We start from the raw sequence: 19,256 nt of genomic DNA, 5'->3' as shown, positions 1-19,256 counted from the left end.
AACTCAATAACCAAATGTCATCCAAGACTTGGAAAAGCCCATATTGCACCACATTTGAAGTCTAAAATGGACTAGCTCTGACTATAGCAGAATTTGTATGCACTACACTATTTGAAATCCAAAAATTGGGCTAGCCTTGATTACAAGAAGCATAGACTTGGTGTTTGTTCCTTGAATCCTGCCACAAGTAAGGTTTTCAATGATCCCCAACAATATTATAGAACTGAACATTCTTAACTTCTTTTCCTTATAGTAAATATTAAAATAACAAATTGATTATATATACAACGTAGTAATGTGTTATATAATAATAATATTATGAAACTCTTCCAAGAGAACCTGTTCTTTAAATATTTAGTATTATATAACACCTTCACTACATAATTAGCCACAAGATTCAGAATTATACATAGTATTATTTAAGTAACCATGTGAAATGATGAGAACGAGGGAGAACACAACAAATATTCTTTCATCAGTTTATATTTTCATGGCGTTTTTGATTTGTTGTAAATTATAACCAAGAATTTTATAGACAGTAGAATTTATATATATCCATCATGAAGAAATGAATAACTGTCTTACCCAAAAATAAATAATAAATAAATAAATAAAGGAAATGCAAATTGAAGTGACAATGTGTCTACGCAGTCTTCTTTTCAATAACGTTTTTATGGGGTTACTCTCTATAGCTTGCAAGACTTGACATAAATGAAAATATGGTCCCAGAAGTGTATTTGTACAACAGTGAAATTAAGGGAAAAAACCTTCTTCTCACTAAAGTAACTTTTGGGTTATTTTATGGCCTATCATACTTGACAACAAAAAAGTTAAGGCAGCCAAAATAAATTTGTGGTTCTTAATCGATGAGATAATGGAAAAATTTATACGACAACACGAGTGTCCTTTATTTCTTTTCATCTTTTCTACACGACATTTTCACACCATCAATTCAAATAATGTAATGTGGAATTTATGGTCACCTACCGAATTTCTATTTCGTAGAGAGATTTTAAGTGAGTGTTACTTTAAATTTAAAATTAAGATTATTATACAATTCTCTGCTTTTAGACTCAACAAGTATGCTCGTCTTTCCTTTTATTTCAGTTTTCAAAAGAAAATATCAATTACGGCATTGCTTCCTTAACGTGATGTTTATTGTAACATATGGTGCTTCATTTTTAACTTGTACATGTGCACGTGCTTTAGTATATATCATTCTTATTTCTACATTTCATTATCAACAAAACAATTAATTTTTTTAAGAAAATTAGCTAATAGTTTTTAAAATCTTCTAAAACAACTGATTTCATACTTCACTAATTTTTATATTGATGATTTCATATGTTATAGTTAGGAAATTAAAATGAAGACAATCTAAAAAATTTCATACAAGTTTTTGCTTTAATCTGAAAATGATCCTTGCTCATATAATTTTCAAATAGTTAGGAATTAGTTTTTTTTTTAATAACCCAAAACTATGTTATTTTGTGTTTTTATTTATCTTTTGATGTTTTTTAGTATTATATATTTGATGATTTATTAGTGGCTCTGGTAAATTATGAAAATTTATACTATAGCTTAATTAGTTGGATAGTTTGTGGCATAGAAACCAAATGAGAAGAGAAAATTCTGATTTTTATTTCAAGTCTGGACTGCCTCTTATAGCAAAGCTAGTCCTATTTATAGTGCAAGGACTTTGAACGAAATAAGCAAGCAGCTAAGACGTTACAAACATAAATGCTAGACGTTTCGCTGGCTTAATGAATGTGTAAATAGTACAACATTTTGCTTCATTTCTGTAACTCTCATGCATCAGTTTTTTTTATGTTGTAAAATATAGTTATATATATATATATATATATATAATATAAGAACACATTAATCTAACTAAAAGCTTATACCTCAATTGGTGCTGATAACGTGTTGTAAAATATAGTTAATATGAAGAGTAGAAAAGGACAAGACAATACAAGAAATTAAGAGAAAATAATGGAGGAGAATTCTTATTCATTAGTGTACATATGCTTTAGACATGACCTCTATTTATAGGCCTCCAACTATTCAAGTCCTACCCTAATGTTACAAAGATATAATGAGATATATAATGGTGTATTATATAACATTTGAAGGTTATAAGCTATTAAGATTAGAAACTCCTTCCCTGCCATTCATGAGGACATTAAAGATAAAGAAATCCTAAGGGGTATAAGTTATGCACATCTATAACATAATATTTATAATACTCCCCCTTGGATGTCCATAACAACATTGTGCCTCATTAAAACCTTACTAGGAAAAACATAATGGGATAAAACCTAGTGAAGGAAAAAGAGTACACAATATTTTAAATATTCACTAATGTTGCCTCATTAAAAACTTTTCTAGGAAAACCCAGTGGGACAAAACCTTAGAAAGGGAAAAAGAGTACAACATAATATTTACTCCCCATAGTCTCCCCCTGGTAACAATATCACTCCATTCCCCCTGATAACATCATCACTTTATGTCTCTGAGTCTGCACATTCCAATTCCATACACTAACTTCTCAAATGTCAAAGTTGGTAGTGTCTTAATAAACAAATCTGCAAGATTATCACATGAGCGAATTTGTTGAACATCTATATCACCGCTCTTCCAAAAGTCATGAGTGAAAAAAAATTTTGGAGAAATATGTTTTGTTCTATCTTCTTTGATATATCCTCCTTTCAATTAAGCTATACATGCCTTGTTATCCTCAAATAATATTGTTGGAATCTTTTTTTCCAACAATAAACCACACGTCTTTTGGATATGATGGATTACTGACCTTAACCAAACACACTCTCTACTTGTTTCGTGAATTGCAATTATTTCAGCATGATTTGATGAGGCAGCAACTAAAGTTTGTTTGTTGAATGTCAAGATATTGCTGTGCCCCCACAAGTAAATAAATATCCATTTGTGATCTACCTTTATGTGGATCTGATCAAAATCTTGCATTTGCATAACCAATAAGTTGTGATCTAAATTCATTAGAATAAAATAATCCCATATCAATTGTCCCTCACAGATATCGAAATAGGTGTTTAACTCCATTCTAATGCCTTTTTGTTAGGGAAGAACTAAATCTTGCTAATAAATTTACAGCAAATGCAATATCAGGTCTTGTTGAGTTAGCAACATCAGTGCACCTATAGCACTAAGATATGGTACTTCAAGACTAAGAAGTTCTTCATCTTTCTCTTGAGGGTGAAAAGGATCTTTTTTCTCATCAAGAGATCTTACAACCATTGAAATAGTTAATGGATGCGTTTGTCCATGTAAAATCACTTCAATATTTTTTCAATGTAAGTTGATTGATAAAGAAAAACTCCATTTGCTAAGTGCTCGATTTGTAAACCGAGGAAAATTTTTGTTCTTCCTAGATCTTTCATTTTAAATTCTTTCTTTAAACAATCAACTGCTTTCTAGAGCTCTTCAGGAGTTCCAATTATATTTAAATCATCCACATAGACATGGAGAGATTGGATCATTTTTATAACTTTCATTCAACAAATATTCACTAAGACGATTATACCATATCCTTCCAAATTGTTTCAATCCATACAAAGATTTATGCAAACGAATTGCATATTTTTCTCAAGAATCTTTACATGCTTTTGCAATTTGAATCCTTTAGGGATTTTCAGTAAATTTTTGTATCTAAAGAGCCATATAGATAGGCTGTAACAACATCCATTAGGCGCATATCAAGTTTTATGTGTACTGCCAAACTAATTAGATATCTTAACGTGATTGCATCCACCACAGAAGAATATGTCTCTTCATAATCAATACCAGGTTTTTGCAAAATCCTTGTGCTACGAGTCATGCTTTATATCTAATGACTTCATTTTTTTTCATTTTATTTTCGCACTAATACCCATCTATATCCAACTGGCTTTACACCATTAGGTATTCGGACTACAAGTCCAAAAACTTCATGTTTTGAAAGTGAATTTAATTCTCCTTGAATTGCATCTTTCCATTTTGGCCAATCATTTTTATGTCTACATTCTTCAACCAATTTTGGTTCTAGATCCTCATTTTGATTCATTATTTCCACAACAACATTATATGAAAATATGTCATCGACGACTATATTTTTCGGGTTCCATCTTTTTCCTATAGTGACATAACTTATCAAGATCTCTTCATTATCTTCAGGCACCTGGACCTCTTCTGGGATATTTTGATTAGTTATGTCTCCGTACTCTTCTAGAGTACCAACCTCCTCTACAATACCATCTTTATTTTGTGTTCTTTTCTTCTTTCTAGGAATTTCATCTTTGGAACCAATTAGTCTACCACGTTTCAAACGTGGCTTAGATTCACTTGCACTTTCTAATTGTCCTACTAGGACATCAATTCTAATAGGAATATTTTTAGCTGGAATATGAGATTTGATAGTTTTTTTAAGGTCAGTAAATGCATCTGGTAATTGATTTGCAATATTTTGCAAATGAATTATTCTTTTAACTTCAAGTTCACATTGCTTTGTACAAGGATCAAGATGAGATAATGATAATTCATTTCATGTAATTTCTTTCTCCAACTGCTTATTTTCTCTCCCTAATGTTGGGAAAATTGTTTTATCAAAATAGCAATCATTAAAATGTGCCGTGAATAAATCTCTAGTTAATGGTTCTAGATACTTGATTATAGAAAGAGATTCAAAACCAACATATATTTCCAACCTTCTTTGAGGTCCCATCTTTGTGCGTTGTGGTGGAGCAATAGGACCAAACACTGTAGATCCAAAAATTCTAAGATGGAAAATATTTGGTTGCTGACCAAAAATCAATTGTAACGAGAAAAATTTATGATAACTTGTTGGCCTGATGTGCACAAGTGCTACTGCATGTAAAATCGCATATCCCCATGCAAAAATAAGAAGTTTTGTCCTAAAGAGCATCGGTCTAGCTATTAATTAGAGGCGTTTAATGAATGATTCTACTAAACCATTTTGAGTGTGGACATGAGCAACAGATTTTTCAACTGTTATTCCAGTTGATATACAATATTCATCAAAAATTTGCGATGAAAATTCATTCGCATTATCATGATGAATTGTCTTAATTGCGTAATCTAAAAACTGTGCTCTTAATCGAATTATCTAGGTAAGTAAGCTAGCAAATGCTAAATTAGACGTTGATAACAAACACACATGTGACCATCTTGTAGATGCATCTATTAAAACTATAAAATATCTGAATGGTCCACATGGTGGATGGATAGGTCCACGTATATCCCCTTGGATACGTTTAAGAAAAGCAGGAGATTCAATTCCCACTTTCGTAATTGAAGGTCTTTTAATTAATTTTCCTTGAGAACCAGTAGCACATGAAAAATCCTTAAATTAAAGAATCTTCTAGTTTTTCAATGGATATCCATGTGAATTTTCAATAATTCTTCGCATCATAGTTGAACCGAGATGGCCTAACCGGTCATGCCAAATGATAAATATATCTTGATTGGTAAACTTCTTATTGACTATTGCATTTATTTCAACTATACTAATAGTTGTGTAGTATAAACCAGAAGATAACGTGGATAATTTCTCTAGGACACATTTCTTTCCAGATCTAAAATTTGTAATATGTAGATATTCAATATCTTTCTCATTTCTAGTCTCAATATGATACCCATTTTGACGGATATCTTTAAAGCTTAATAAATTTTTTTAAGACTTAGATGAATATAATGCGTCATCTATAATAATTTTTATTTCTTCTAGTAATATTATAATTGCTCTTCCGGAGCCATCGATTAATTTAGTATTACCCGCTGTAGTATTAACACTTCCATCTCTTATTGTTAAACAAGTAAAATATTTGCAATACTGACGCATGAGAGTTACAAAAATGAAGCAAAATAATGTTCTATTTACACCTTCATTAAGCCAGCAAAATGTCTAGCATTTACATTTGTACATTTGTAACGTTTTAGCTGCTTGCCTGTTTTGTTCAGAGTCCTAGCACTATAAATAGGACTAGCTTTGTTATAAGAGGCAGTTCAGACTTGAAATAAAAATCAGAATTTTCTCTTTTCATTTGATTTTTGTGCCAATTTGTTTGGTGTACTTGATGATTTTAGTAATTTGTAATGGAAAATAAATAGTATTTGGAGTGCGAGATTGTGTTTATTTAATTTAGCATGTATGAGACTGATATGAACAAATATTACGGTATATATTTGGACAAGTATGGCAATATATGGATAAAGATTGTTGAAGTTATTTTTTAAATGTGTTATTTAAAAATTTTATTGTGATTGAGACTGGTCCAACATTGGTTATGACTTCAAAGTCCTCATTTATTTATGACTTTTTGGTCTTCTCAGTAGCGTTCTTCTGGGGATAGACACTGTGTAGCCTATCAGATTTGACGCAAATGAAATAACACAGTGAAGCTCTTCTCTTTCATTCGCAACTTCTTTTACGGGACAACTTTTAATTTTTCTTAGTTATTTGTGTTCTCATTAAAAGTCTTTCGTATGGGCCAGCCCATGTTCCCATGATGAGTTAAATTAAGGAAAATGTGATGCAACTTTTGACGTTGGCTGCATGTGATATTTTTATTTGAGTAATTGGCTAAGGAAAGAAAACCTATAAGCAATTAAAAAAAATATACATCAAGAGATATTTATAAACTATTTCGTGTTAAACGGAGTACTGTGACTTTGAGGTCTACTCACAAGTCAAGCACTCTATGCACCTACAAAAGGATGATTGGTATAATACATCCGATTAAATTATGAAGGCTTTCAAAAAGCCTAGCATGCCATGTACCGACACTTTCGAGGAAATTTTATCAAACCATGAAAGTAAGTGGATGTATCCTTTTTTTAAAAAAAAAAACCAAAAAGGAATTTAATAATAAAAATTAGTCATATGGACTTATTGTTGGCGATCAATTTTCTAAGCTTTTCATATTAATTAATTCATTTAAAATTTTTTAGATTAACTTTTTTTCTCTTTAACGATAATTATTTTTCCTTGATAGCCATTGTTTAAAATTTCATAAAGTTTCTATTTTTAGACTTTTAGGTCATTATATTGGAGGTGGTAAAGTTGATGTAATTAAACTTGTAAATCAATTAGTGGTTTCACTAAATGATGATAATAAAGGTTAATGAGTAAAAATCGGTATTGAACAAAGTCTGTGAACAAATCTCCCTCAGATCATACAGTACTCATTATTTTATTATTTGTTGTACATACTTGCGCCTATTTGTTTGGAGGAGGAAAAGATACACTTTAATTAACCTTTGCCTGTGTTATTTGTAAATAACCTTTCCATACAATTTATGTATTTTATTATATATTCATTAAAATAAATAATCTATAAATACAAGACAAGTAGAGAATTAAAATTAATTTAAAACAAACACGAGTCAATAAAATAAAATTTTTACATACTATGAGATTTCTATTGGAAACGGTATTCAGATTTGTATTGGGCTGCAAATTTTTTCGTCCCTCTCTCCTTGTATTTTTGTTTTGATTATTTTGATTGATTGATTGATTAATATGGAACCCATTCAATGCGCATTCTTTTTTATTTAAAACAAAATTACTTGGTTCCATTAAAAAAAAAAAAGCACTCATTCCCGTTGAAATAGCACTGCGAATTACATATTCATCAATTGAAGACTCTTGACAGCTGTAATATCCATGTGGTAAAATTAAATGAGAGAAGGTTAAAAACAATATCTTCTAATATAAAAAAAAAAACAGATATTATTTACCTAACACGCTAATTATAATTAATATTTTAGTTGAATTTCTTAATCTTATCATGAGAGAGTTATTTTAATTTTCCATTTGTCGTTGTGTTTGCATGCCTTGACTTGCTTTGGAATTGGAGAAGTATAAAATGATGTGTGCTTTCCTAGATACACAACTTGCAATTTTGACAAGTCTGATATACTCAACATGAAAAAATCTCCTTCCTTTGTTTTCCTGATCTTCTCACTCCATTGCTTCATATCCTCCTTAGCCTGGATCGATGCAAACATCACTACTGATAAATCTGCACTTCTTAGCCTTAAATCTTTAATCACTTCAAATCCATATGATTCTTTATCTACTTGGTCTGTCTCTTCTTCTACATGCAATTGGGTTGGTGTCACCTGCAATACTCGCCATGGAAGGGTTCGTTCCTTGAACCTTGGTGGCATGGATCTTAAAGGTACCATATCTCCACAATTGGGGAATATCTCATTTCTTGTTGAACTTGATCTTAGTAGCAACAGTTTTTATGGTCAAATACCAAGAGAGTTAGTTCAATTGCGTAGATTGAAACTATTGAACTTGAGCTACAATGACTTTCATGGACAAGTTCCAGCATGGATAGGAGATTTATCCATATTGGAGTACTTAAATATTGGAAATAATAGTTTTGATGGATTTATTCCACTATCTCTATTCAATCTATCAAGGTTAGAGGTATTAGATTGGAATTATAATTTAATTGAAGGAACGATTCCTGTTGAGGTAGGAAGACTCAAGTGTTTGAAGATTTTACAACTTACAGTTAACAAGCTTTCAGGAATTATTCCCCAAACAATTTCTAACTTATCTTCACTTGAATTGCTAAGTCTGTCTCATAACACTTTGTCAGGGATGTTTTGGATTATTTTTTATACCTATATTTATTTGTGCTCTAAACTAGTCTATTTGGTTAGCATGATATATTCCCTTCAGGATCATGTGGTAGGACCTAAGTTTGTCTCGACTATTTTAGTTGGACTTTTTATGCATTTTTTAAATTTTTTTTCATCAATTGTTTTCAATAAATCACTTATCTATATGAAACTGAAGCAATAGGTATTTGTTTCTTTACTACAGTGCATTCAAATAATAGCTAGCATGGGAATAATAGTCTATTCGATCATTGAAAACATTTTGAAGGGTTTTCTTTCTAAATGAATAAAGCTTACAATACATGGACCTAGAACATTCAATTTTAATTTGGATATTTAAATTATATTTTAATTTTATTATTTATTACTAACTGTTATTTCGTTTAAAAAAAGTTTGTAGTCAAATATTAATTTTTGTTATGTATATTATTTGCTAAAAATAAATATAATAAAATTCAAACTTTAGATAGAAAGAATTTATACTTAATTCATATATGAAATGTATAAATTAGCACATTTATAACATGATTTGGACTTGGAGGGAAGTGTAAGCTTCTTTTCTCTTCATTTTCATCTCTTTCTTTTGTTCTTAAACCAATGGTAGATGCGAACGTTGTTTTTTTTGTTAATGATGATTATTAAATCCATTATAATTACACAAACCACCAAAAATCTGTGGCCTTCATTTTCATAATTGAAGTTAACTATTCAAAAAGTAAGGCGATATAACATGGCACTCACTTTTTCATTAATAATACTATTGAATTCACTCAAAAAAAGTAATAATACTATTGAATAACTTAGTTCTAATATTGAAATTTTTGTGTTAATTTGTGTTTTATCATTCTATAAAAAGAGGCATTTGTTTAAATTCTAAGGAGTGTGACATTTGGATTGGGACACTTCAAAGGAAGTAAGCCAATGACTTCACAGATACCCCCAAGACAATGATAGCAATGAAACCCACTACAACTTTTTTATAATTTATATCAGTTAGAAAAAAAAAATTAGGAGTTAAGTCTTCAATAATTGAGAACTTAAGATTTAGGATATGCTTTATAACTCCAAAACTACTTTCACATACATTTACATGTTAACATCCACTAAGGATCTCGCATCCATGACCTACTTTAAGTATGTGTCTTTACAAGATATAGGTTATATTATTATCAACTAGAAAGATAATCTTAATTGGCCTATGTACGTTGATACCCTATATGGGACTTAATAAGTTAGTAATAAATTCAATTTCTGAAAATAATTATATTTCTTAACATTGTGAGCTTTATTTTCTAAGGATGGATTTGATCATTAAGTATAAATTTTGTTTTTTGAATCTTGTGTCAATAAAAATGCATATGACTACCCCTCTCATCTTTAACGTAAAACACATGCAACACTAGATTGAGAAAGTATTAATACTGTAAGCATGCATAAAAGAATGCATACTTTAGAAAATTCTTCCTTATGCTTATTCTATATTGCTTCCAACAGTTTAAGCTGAAGATATTTTCGTTCCTGAAATATAAGCTAGTTTTTCTAAATCATCAAATTAAATAAATTAAATATTTTGCATTTTTTAGATGAAATTCCTTCATTTATTTGGAACATGCCTCCTTTAAGAGAGGTTAACCTGGGAGGGAATCATTTAAATGGCAATTTTTCTCAAAAAATTATATTTGAGCACCAACTCATTTACAAGTATGCCCATTTGTGTGTGTGTGTGTGTTTTTTTTTTTCCCCCAAAGTGATTATGAATAAAATGTCAATTAGCTCTGGATTAGAATATTAGACTAACTATTTAATCCCAAAGCAATTATGATTAAAATGATATATATGATATAAAGAATTATGTTTGGATGCTATTACATATATGTCCCTATCCGTATATGTACATGGTTTTGGGCTGTTGAAGTAAATGATGTTTTTTTTCTTCCTAATCTATTGGATAGAAATAAATTTGAAATGAAATCATTTTGTTTACACACATATTTTGACGACACGCACTCACATAATGGTGAAATAAAAATTTTAAATCAGTTATATATTTGTGGAAACTTTTTTGAATGCGAAAAGTAACTTTACACCTTTAAAAGGATTATATTTAATTTAAAGAATTTTATTACTTGTAGATGACAATAAGCTTTTAAGAATGTTTAATGTTGATGATTTGTAATATCAACATTATTTATTTTCACTATGATGATATAATTTGATAGAGATAATAGAAAAAGGACCGCTAAGATTTTGATGCTTCTGTCTTATTCATAATTGTCAAATTTTCGAGTTGACTCTAGAGTTTAACATTTTTATGTTTTCAGTTTATAAAATCATGTCAATTCATTCATAAACTCAGACTAGATATAAATTCGGTTAAACTCGCGAGTTTATTTCCGAGTTTACTGTTTTTAAGTTTCTAACTTACAAAATCGTATCAACTAATTTATAAACTCAGACTAGATGCAAGCTTAGTTAAACTTATTAAGCTCATCATTTGTTTTGAGTTGAGCGAATTATATACTATGAAGAATTTAGTTCATAAAAATTATAAGAACTGATTCCAAAAAAAAAAGAAATTAAAATGCAAAAACTAATATTAATAAAAAAAACAAAAATATCAAAAATAAGTTCCTCTATTTTAAAATTTGTATGTCTTGTATATGATAATTTATCAATGTATATGGGTTTAATTTCAATAATTTATATTTTTAATATATTTAAATTAAATTACAATAATATTTTAATGGCTATTTGTTAATAGAGGTAAACTCTTATGAGTTTACGATCCGAGTTTGAGATACGAGTTTACATTTCTATCACAAGTTTACTTAAACTCGTGAGTTTAACAACCTTGGTCTTATCTTTTATTTTTCATTTTCCCTGCATTTTCTTTTCACATGCAACTTCTCTTGTTGTTTTTTTTTTTTTACCAATAACTGTAATTATATTCATGATCTGTCTGTATATATGGATGAGTTTTGAATTTTCGTTTCTAATATATAGGCTCTTACCAATATACTAAAAAAGCTTTTCTTGTTTTTGTTTTTAATTTTGCTATCACATTTCATGTTGTCAAATGAATTTTAAACATGCATGTACTTTGTCGCCTTTATAGCAATAAAAATATTTAATAACAAACAAAAAATCACATATACATAGTAAAAGAAAATAAAATGGTGATAGTATTTTTTATGTATATTGCTTGATGTAACTTCATGGGAAATAATAAAAACTTTTAATAAATATAATTCCAGTTATACCATAACAAGATTGACACTTTACTATTTATCATTACTTCTGATCTTATCTTATAAAAAAATTACTTCTAATCTTATATCAATATTAATTATTGTATAAAAAGCTTAAATTTTTTAAAAGTAATAACCAGATCATTTCAATGCAAGCCCACATATCCCAAGCCCAATTATCACATCTTACTGTCCATTATTTTTTTTTTTTTGGGGCCAAATTCCTGTCCATTAGTATTTGCCTTACACTTCAAATTCATATATCATTAAACACTTATTTCATTTTTTTCCCAAGAATTGTATATATTATTTAATTAATTTATTTCATTATTAAAACTTATAGTAGAGGAATTAAATATACAAAAATATATATAAATAAATATACAAAATAAATTTAAAATTATAATATCAGAATTGAATCGAAGTTTTAAAACTAAAAAGAAATCTGTTCAACCATATCTTGCTCTCTCAAACCACTCTTCTTTTTCATAAAAAAAATAAATCATTTTTAATAAATTTCAAAACCTACATACTCTAAAATTAAGATTAACAAAAAAAAAAAAATGGTACACGAACCTACATACTCCGTCTAACTTGGTTTTGAATAACAACCTATCCAATAACATAAAGAAAACAAACACAAAACGCTGAAATTAATAACAAAGTACATAAACGAGATATTCGCAATACTCAACAAACAAATAAAATTCATCATTATAATTTATTTGGGTTTAGAAAGGAACTGTGCTAAATTTTTAATTCCAAAATTATGCTTGGTGAAATTTAATAATACTTTTCAAATTAAATTTTTTCTTATAACAATTATTCAATAATTATTTAATTTGAAATTAAAAATTTGGGAGATAATAAATAGAACAAATACTGAAAAAGAGGTCAAATAAATAAACAATGATGAGAAAAGAGAAAAATATAAAGTTAAAGTGAATAGGAGAGAAAGTAACAACAATAATCATTTTCCAGGTTAAGTTGTTGGTGAGAAATTTTCAGGAGTAATTTCAACAAGAATTTCCAACTTATCTTCACTTGAGTTATTTAATTTGTCTTATAACAATTTGGATTATTTTTAACATATATAATTGTCTTTGTTCTGAACTTGTCAATTTGGTTTGCTTGCTATAACCCTTCAAGGATCACGTAGAGGAATATGGGTTTGTCTCAATTGTTTTCTTCTTCTTCTTCTTCTTCTTGTTTTTTTTTTTTATATTTTTATGCATGTTCTTCTTTTTACTTTGCAACATTTTTATCTTTTTAGAAAATTTGTCATCCAATTTTCTGCTATTATTATTAATCCAAACGGATAAAAAGGCTCATTTATCTTTGAATGTAATAATATTGTTTATATGTATTGCCATCGAGGAATCTAGGTTTGTCTCAATTTCTGTTTTTTTTTAATTTATGTACATTTCTTTTTATGTTTTGCCAGCATTTTTTTTTCATGTATATTTAAGTTAATATAGTCACACCATGGGAAAAATAATACTGTTATAACGATAGTCCGAACAGATCTAAAACCAATGAGTAAAAATAAATGTTTACTATTCTTTCATTAAAAACTTTTTTAATGGTCAGTTTTTCATTAAAAAAAATGAGTAACCCTTACAAAGCACAAATTTGGAACATTTAATTTTGATTTGGATAATTTAAATTTCATTTTAATTTTAATTTTTAAAAAGCTTGTAGTTAGCAAAACAGGAATTTTTTTTTTAGAGTCTCCCAACAAATGTGTTTTGATACGAATGATGAAACGCAACAGCCAAATTAGATTTCAATGTGTCTCTTAGATTTTTTGTATCATAGTTAATTGAAGGAACTTAGAATCTAATTTCTTGAATGAGTTGAATACATCTTACAAGATATATAGGAATTTGCCAAAAATAATTAATTCACCAAATCTGAAAAGATAACAGTAATAAATCTAAATTAAACTATTCTAATTTCATTTATCCTATGATATGAAACGAAGTAAAATAATAATCTGAACTGAAGCATAAAACAATGTAATGGGCCCAATACGTTATCCTACATATCCAAATAATTGCATGCATGGTAATTCCTGTTTTAAAATAATTGTAGTTGTGTTTAATCATTTGGAATATATTTGTGTTTTTTTCCATACCATATATGTTTTTATTTTATAAAAATATAAAACTGTTACTTACATGCTCTTTTTTCTCCCTCCTAATATTTCAAGGAGACATTCCCAATGAGATTGGTGATCTTTCACAACTAAAGATGTTGTACCTTGAAGTGAATCAACTTGTTGGTTCTATACCATCTTCATTGTTTAACAATTCAAAGCTACAAGAGATTGAACTTTCAATGAATCAATTATCAGGGAGTCTTCCAACAAATGTGTGTCTTGAGCTTCCAAAGCTTGAACTATTTTTTGTGGCTGAAAATGATTTGTCTGGCGAAATACCTTCCATTTGGCATCAATGCAAAGAATTAGCGCAATTAGAATTAAGTTATAACATGTTCAACCCATGAATCATTCCAAGTGACATTGAAAATTTGACCAACCTCCAAGTATTATCTCTTTCCGACATCAACTTGCAAGGTAAGAGTTTTACTCATAAGATTGTCTTAAATTCTATTCCACATTTTGATAAGACACTAGTGAATATTGATAGTTCTGCTAGATTACTTTTAAAGGCATGGAATATGATACTTTATATGTCAATTAGCTCTGGATTAGATTAACTAATCCCAAAGTGAATATGAATAAAGTAACATATATGATATATAGAAGTGTAAAAGTGAGGTGAAAGTGAAGAAAGAATTTTTAATTGGGATGGCAACATTCTAAAATCTATAAGCTAAGTGTGCAAATTCATTCACAGATATACCCATATCCATATGGGTGTGTAACATCTCAAATAGAAATAAATTTGAGATAATATATCCTTTAGTTTTTCATCTTTTGTTGTCCATGTTTTTATCATGAGATTTATATGTGTGTTCACAACGCACACTTATTATGGTGAAATAAAATTTTAATTCAATTATATTTGTAGAAAACATCAAGTAATTGCACATCTTTGAAAGATTTGTAATATCTATATTTATTTCCACTATAATGATATTATTTGATAATATAAAAATAATATAATGGATAGTTTGGATTCTGATTCTTCCCTCTTGCCTTTTATTTTTCATTTTTTCCCTACGTTTTTCTTTTCAAAGCAAGTTTTCTTTTCTTTCTTTTTTTTACAAATATAGAAAACAACTTGAAAGGTATTAAAGTTAATTATATCCATGATATGTCTATATACCTGAATGTGTTTTGAATTTTTGGCTCTAATATATAAGTTTCTAACAATATATACTTGAAACAGGTTTTCTATGTTTCTATGCTTATTTTTTCTATGACGTTTCATATTGCCAAATTCACTTTAACATATACTTTCTCTCTTGTGTTGCTAGAAAATGGTGATAGTAGTGTTTAATATATTAATTATTGATGTAATGAGAATCAATATAAATTTAATAACTATAATGACAATTATATCATAACAAGATTGGCACTTTACTATTTTTTTTTATAAGCTGACACTTCGCTATTTTTATCATTACTTCTAATCTTATATCAATAATTATTGTATAAAAACTTAAATTTTTTATTAGCCAATCTTCAATGAAATTTGTTTTTTTTTTTTTTTGGGCTGGATTCTTTGGAATTTGTTTAAAGCAAATGTTCTAAACCATAGCATTTCAATGTAAGTCCACATATCTCAAGCCCAATTATCACATCTTTGGCACATTAGTTTTTCCCTCACATATAGATAAGTTCATAGTTTTGTTTTTTTCATTTATTTCATAAGTTTCCAAGAATTGTATATTATAAGTATTTCATTAATTTTTTTATTTTTCAAAACTTATAACAGAGGAGTTGAAAAATTTGTAATAGATAAAGATATATAAACAAACAAAATGGTAAACAAACCTACATGTACCACAACCTATCCTGTAACAATAAAGAAAACAAACACAAAACTCTGAAATTGATAACAAAGTACATAAATGATATATTCTCAATACTCAAAAAATAAATAAAATACATCATTTTAATTCATTGGAATTTAGAGAGGAACGGCCCTAAATTTTTAATTCCAAAATTATACTTTGTGGAATTAAATAATACATTTCAAATTAAAAAGAAGTTAAATAGGACAAATACTGAAAATGAAGTTAAATAAATAAAGAATGACGAGTAGAGAGAAAAATATAAAGTTTAAATGAATAGGAGAGAAAAGAAAAAAAAAGATATATCATTTTATAAGTTAAGTTGTAGGGAACAAATTTTCAGGAGTGATTTCAACAAAAATTTCCCAATCTCTTCGGTAGAAATAAATTTGAAATGAGATCATTTTGTTTTCACAAACATATATATTTTGATGACACATACTCATCTAACGGTTAAATAAAATTTTAAATCAGTTATATTTGTGGAAACTTTTCCAAATGCAAAAAGTAAATACACATCTTTAAAAGCATTATATTTTAAATGATTTTTATTATTTACAAGTGACAACAAACTTTCAAGAATGTTGAATTTTGATGATTAAGACCACTTGGATTTTGATGCTTTTCTCTTGTCTTTTATTTCTCATTTCCCCTGCATTTTTTTCCAAAGGCAAGTTTTGTTTTGTTTTTGTTTTAACACAAGTAGAAAAAAAACTTGGAAGTAATTAACTTTAATTATGCCCATGATATGTCTACAGACCTATAGAAAACAACTTGGAAGGCTTTTATTGTTTTTGTTTTTAACTTTGTTATCACATTTCTTGTCGTCAAATGCATTTTAAATATGTATATGTACTTTATCACTTGCATTGCTAGAAAAATATTTATTTTATATCAATAAAAAATATTTAATTTAAAAAACAAAAAAAAATCTCACATACATAATAAAATAAAATAAAATGGTTATAGTATTATTTACATATATTGCTTGGTGTGACAAATAATATAAATTTAATAAATATAATTTCAATTATATCATAGCAAGATTGACGTTACTCATTATCATTATTTCTAATCTTATATCAATAATTACTGTAAAAAAACTTAAACTGTTTAAAAATAAATCTTCTAATCAGAGCACTTCAATGTAAGCCCACATATCCTTAGCCCAAAAATCACATCTTCTGGTCCATCAGTCCTTGCCTCATACTTCAAGTCCATATATAATCAACAAACATTTATTTCATATTTTTTATCATATTTAATTGAAGGAACTTAGAATCTAATTTCTTGAATGAGTCGAATACATCTTAGAAGATATCTAGGAATTTGGCAAAAATAATTAATACGCCAAATCTGAAAAGATAACATCAATAAATTTAAATTAAATTATTCTAACTTCATATATTCTATGATATGAAACAAAATCAATTATAATTATTTCATTAAAACTTTTTTATCTTTAAAACATAAAATAGATGAATTAAAAATTTAATAATAGACAAAGATATATAAATAAATATAGAAAATCAATTACATATTATATTATAGGAATTGAATCAAAATTTTAAATATAACTAAAAAAAAGCTAGTTCAATCATTTCTTGGGCTAAAAAAGTACAACTAATTCCCCCTCCCAAAAAAAAAAACCAAGTTAGACAGTAATCATTGAAATTGAAATTAAAATAAAGAAAAAAATAGTACACCGACTAGCTATATCACAACCTATCCTATAACAGTAAAGAAAACAAACATAAAACTTTATGAAATTAAATAAAAACATACATTTTATTAGCGACATATTCTCAATAATAGGAAAATAAATAAAATGTATCATTTAATTCATTTGGGTTTAGAATGGAACTGTGCTATGAAAATTATGCTTTGTGAAATTAAATAGTGCTCTTCAAGTTAAATTTTTTCATTTGCTAATTAATTGATAAATACCTAATTTGAAATTAAAAATTTTGGAGATAAGAGATAGGAGAAATACTGAAAAAGAAGTTAACTAAATAAAGAATGATGAAGAGAGAGAAAAATATAACATTAAAATGATTAGGGCAGAAAGTAACCAATATATATATATATATATATATCATCTTATAAGTTAAGTTGTGGGCAACAAATTTTCATTAAAGATTTCAACAATAATTTTCAATATATGTTCACTCAAGGTATTGAAATTGTCTTATAACAATTTGTCAATAGAGATATTTCAGAAAGTATTTTAGATTCTTTAAATATCTATAATTGTCTTTGTTCTAAGCTAATTTATTTAGTTTGCTAGATATAATCCTTCAAGGATGATGTAGAGGAATCTAGGTCTACTCTATAGTGGAAGACTATTGTGACAAAGTAATTTTGATAATACATCCAGTTCTCAAATAAAAAAGATATTTTTTTTTATTCTCTCTGTTAGGAAATAATATGAGTCTTAATTATGTAATTAGTTATTTTGTAGATAAGGATGACTTTTGTACCTTGTATAGTTTCTCTCACTATGTGTCATTTATTCATTTGTTACCTTGTAACGGTTTTGCACAGACTTGTACTATTTATATCAATGGAAATGGTAGGCCAAGGCACCGCACTATTCAGAGCACTCTTCATTTCTTGTCTGATTCTTTTCTTGGTATCAGAGCAAGAGATATTTTCTGTTATTCAAAAATGTCATCATCTTCGTCCACTGTTACTGCTAATGCATCCTCTGTTTCTCCTACTATTACTGTTCACACTGTTTCTAAAACGAATCCCCTGTTTAGTAATCAGATCACCTCGGTCAAGTTGGAACGAGGAAACTATTTGTTTTGGGAGTCTATCATTCTTCCACTGATTGAGGGCAGCAAGTTAGAGGCCCATATTAATGGTGTTGGTCCAGTTTCATTTGCTACTGCTACAAATGATTCAGGTGTTGAACCAAATCCTGATTACATTGAGTGGTGCGCTGTTGATCGTTTGCTCGTCGGATGGCTGAGAAACACAATGAGCATGGACATTGGAGCTCAACTCTTGTATTGCCGAACTGCCCAGGAGATATGGGATAGTGCTAAAGCTCTGGCAATTGCATCTACTAAAGCTCATGTGCTTGTCTTCAAATCAGAACTCCAAAGTACCAGGAAAAATGGCATGAAAATGGATGCATACCTTACCAAACTGAAGAATCTAGCTGATCAACTTGCAATGGCAGGATCTCCTGTCTCAACTGAGGATCTCATTACTCAAGCTCTTAGTGGTTTGGATGCTGAATATAATGCTATTGTTGTTAAGCTTGTTGATGTTCCTAACCTTACATGGATTGATGCCCAGGCTTCCTTAATGGCCTTTGAAAGCAGACTTGAACAGCTTAATTCATTTTCT

The 19,256-nt window shown here is 28.3% G+C and overlaps 1 protein-coding gene across 1 annotated transcript in view; it reads left to right on the top strand.

Annotated features, from left to right (window-relative positions):
• Positions 1-14,423, top strand: part of LOC129286432 (receptor-like protein 35) — a 34,345-nt gene extending 19,922 nt beyond the window's left edge. The window contains exons 2-4 of the mRNA XM_054922393.1: positions 7,918-8,470; positions 8,543-8,621; positions 14,128-14,423. Coding sequence (XP_054778368.1) covers positions 7,918-8,470; positions 8,543-8,621; positions 14,128-14,423 — 928 coding nt within the window. The remainder of the gene's footprint in view (positions 1-7,917; positions 8,471-8,542; positions 8,622-14,127) is intronic.
• Positions 14,424-19,256: the final 4,833 nt, after the last annotated feature.

The sequence above is a fragment of the Prosopis cineraria genome, unplaced genomic scaffold, assembly GCF_029017545.1.
Source record: "Prosopis cineraria cultivar Desert tree isolate PC_DT_omini unplaced genomic scaffold, ASM2901754v1 PC11, whole genome shotgun sequence".
NCBI lineage: Eukaryota > Viridiplantae > Streptophyta > Magnoliopsida > Fabales > Fabaceae > Prosopis > Prosopis cineraria.
This window is presented reverse-complemented; position numbering and strand designations above follow the sequence as displayed.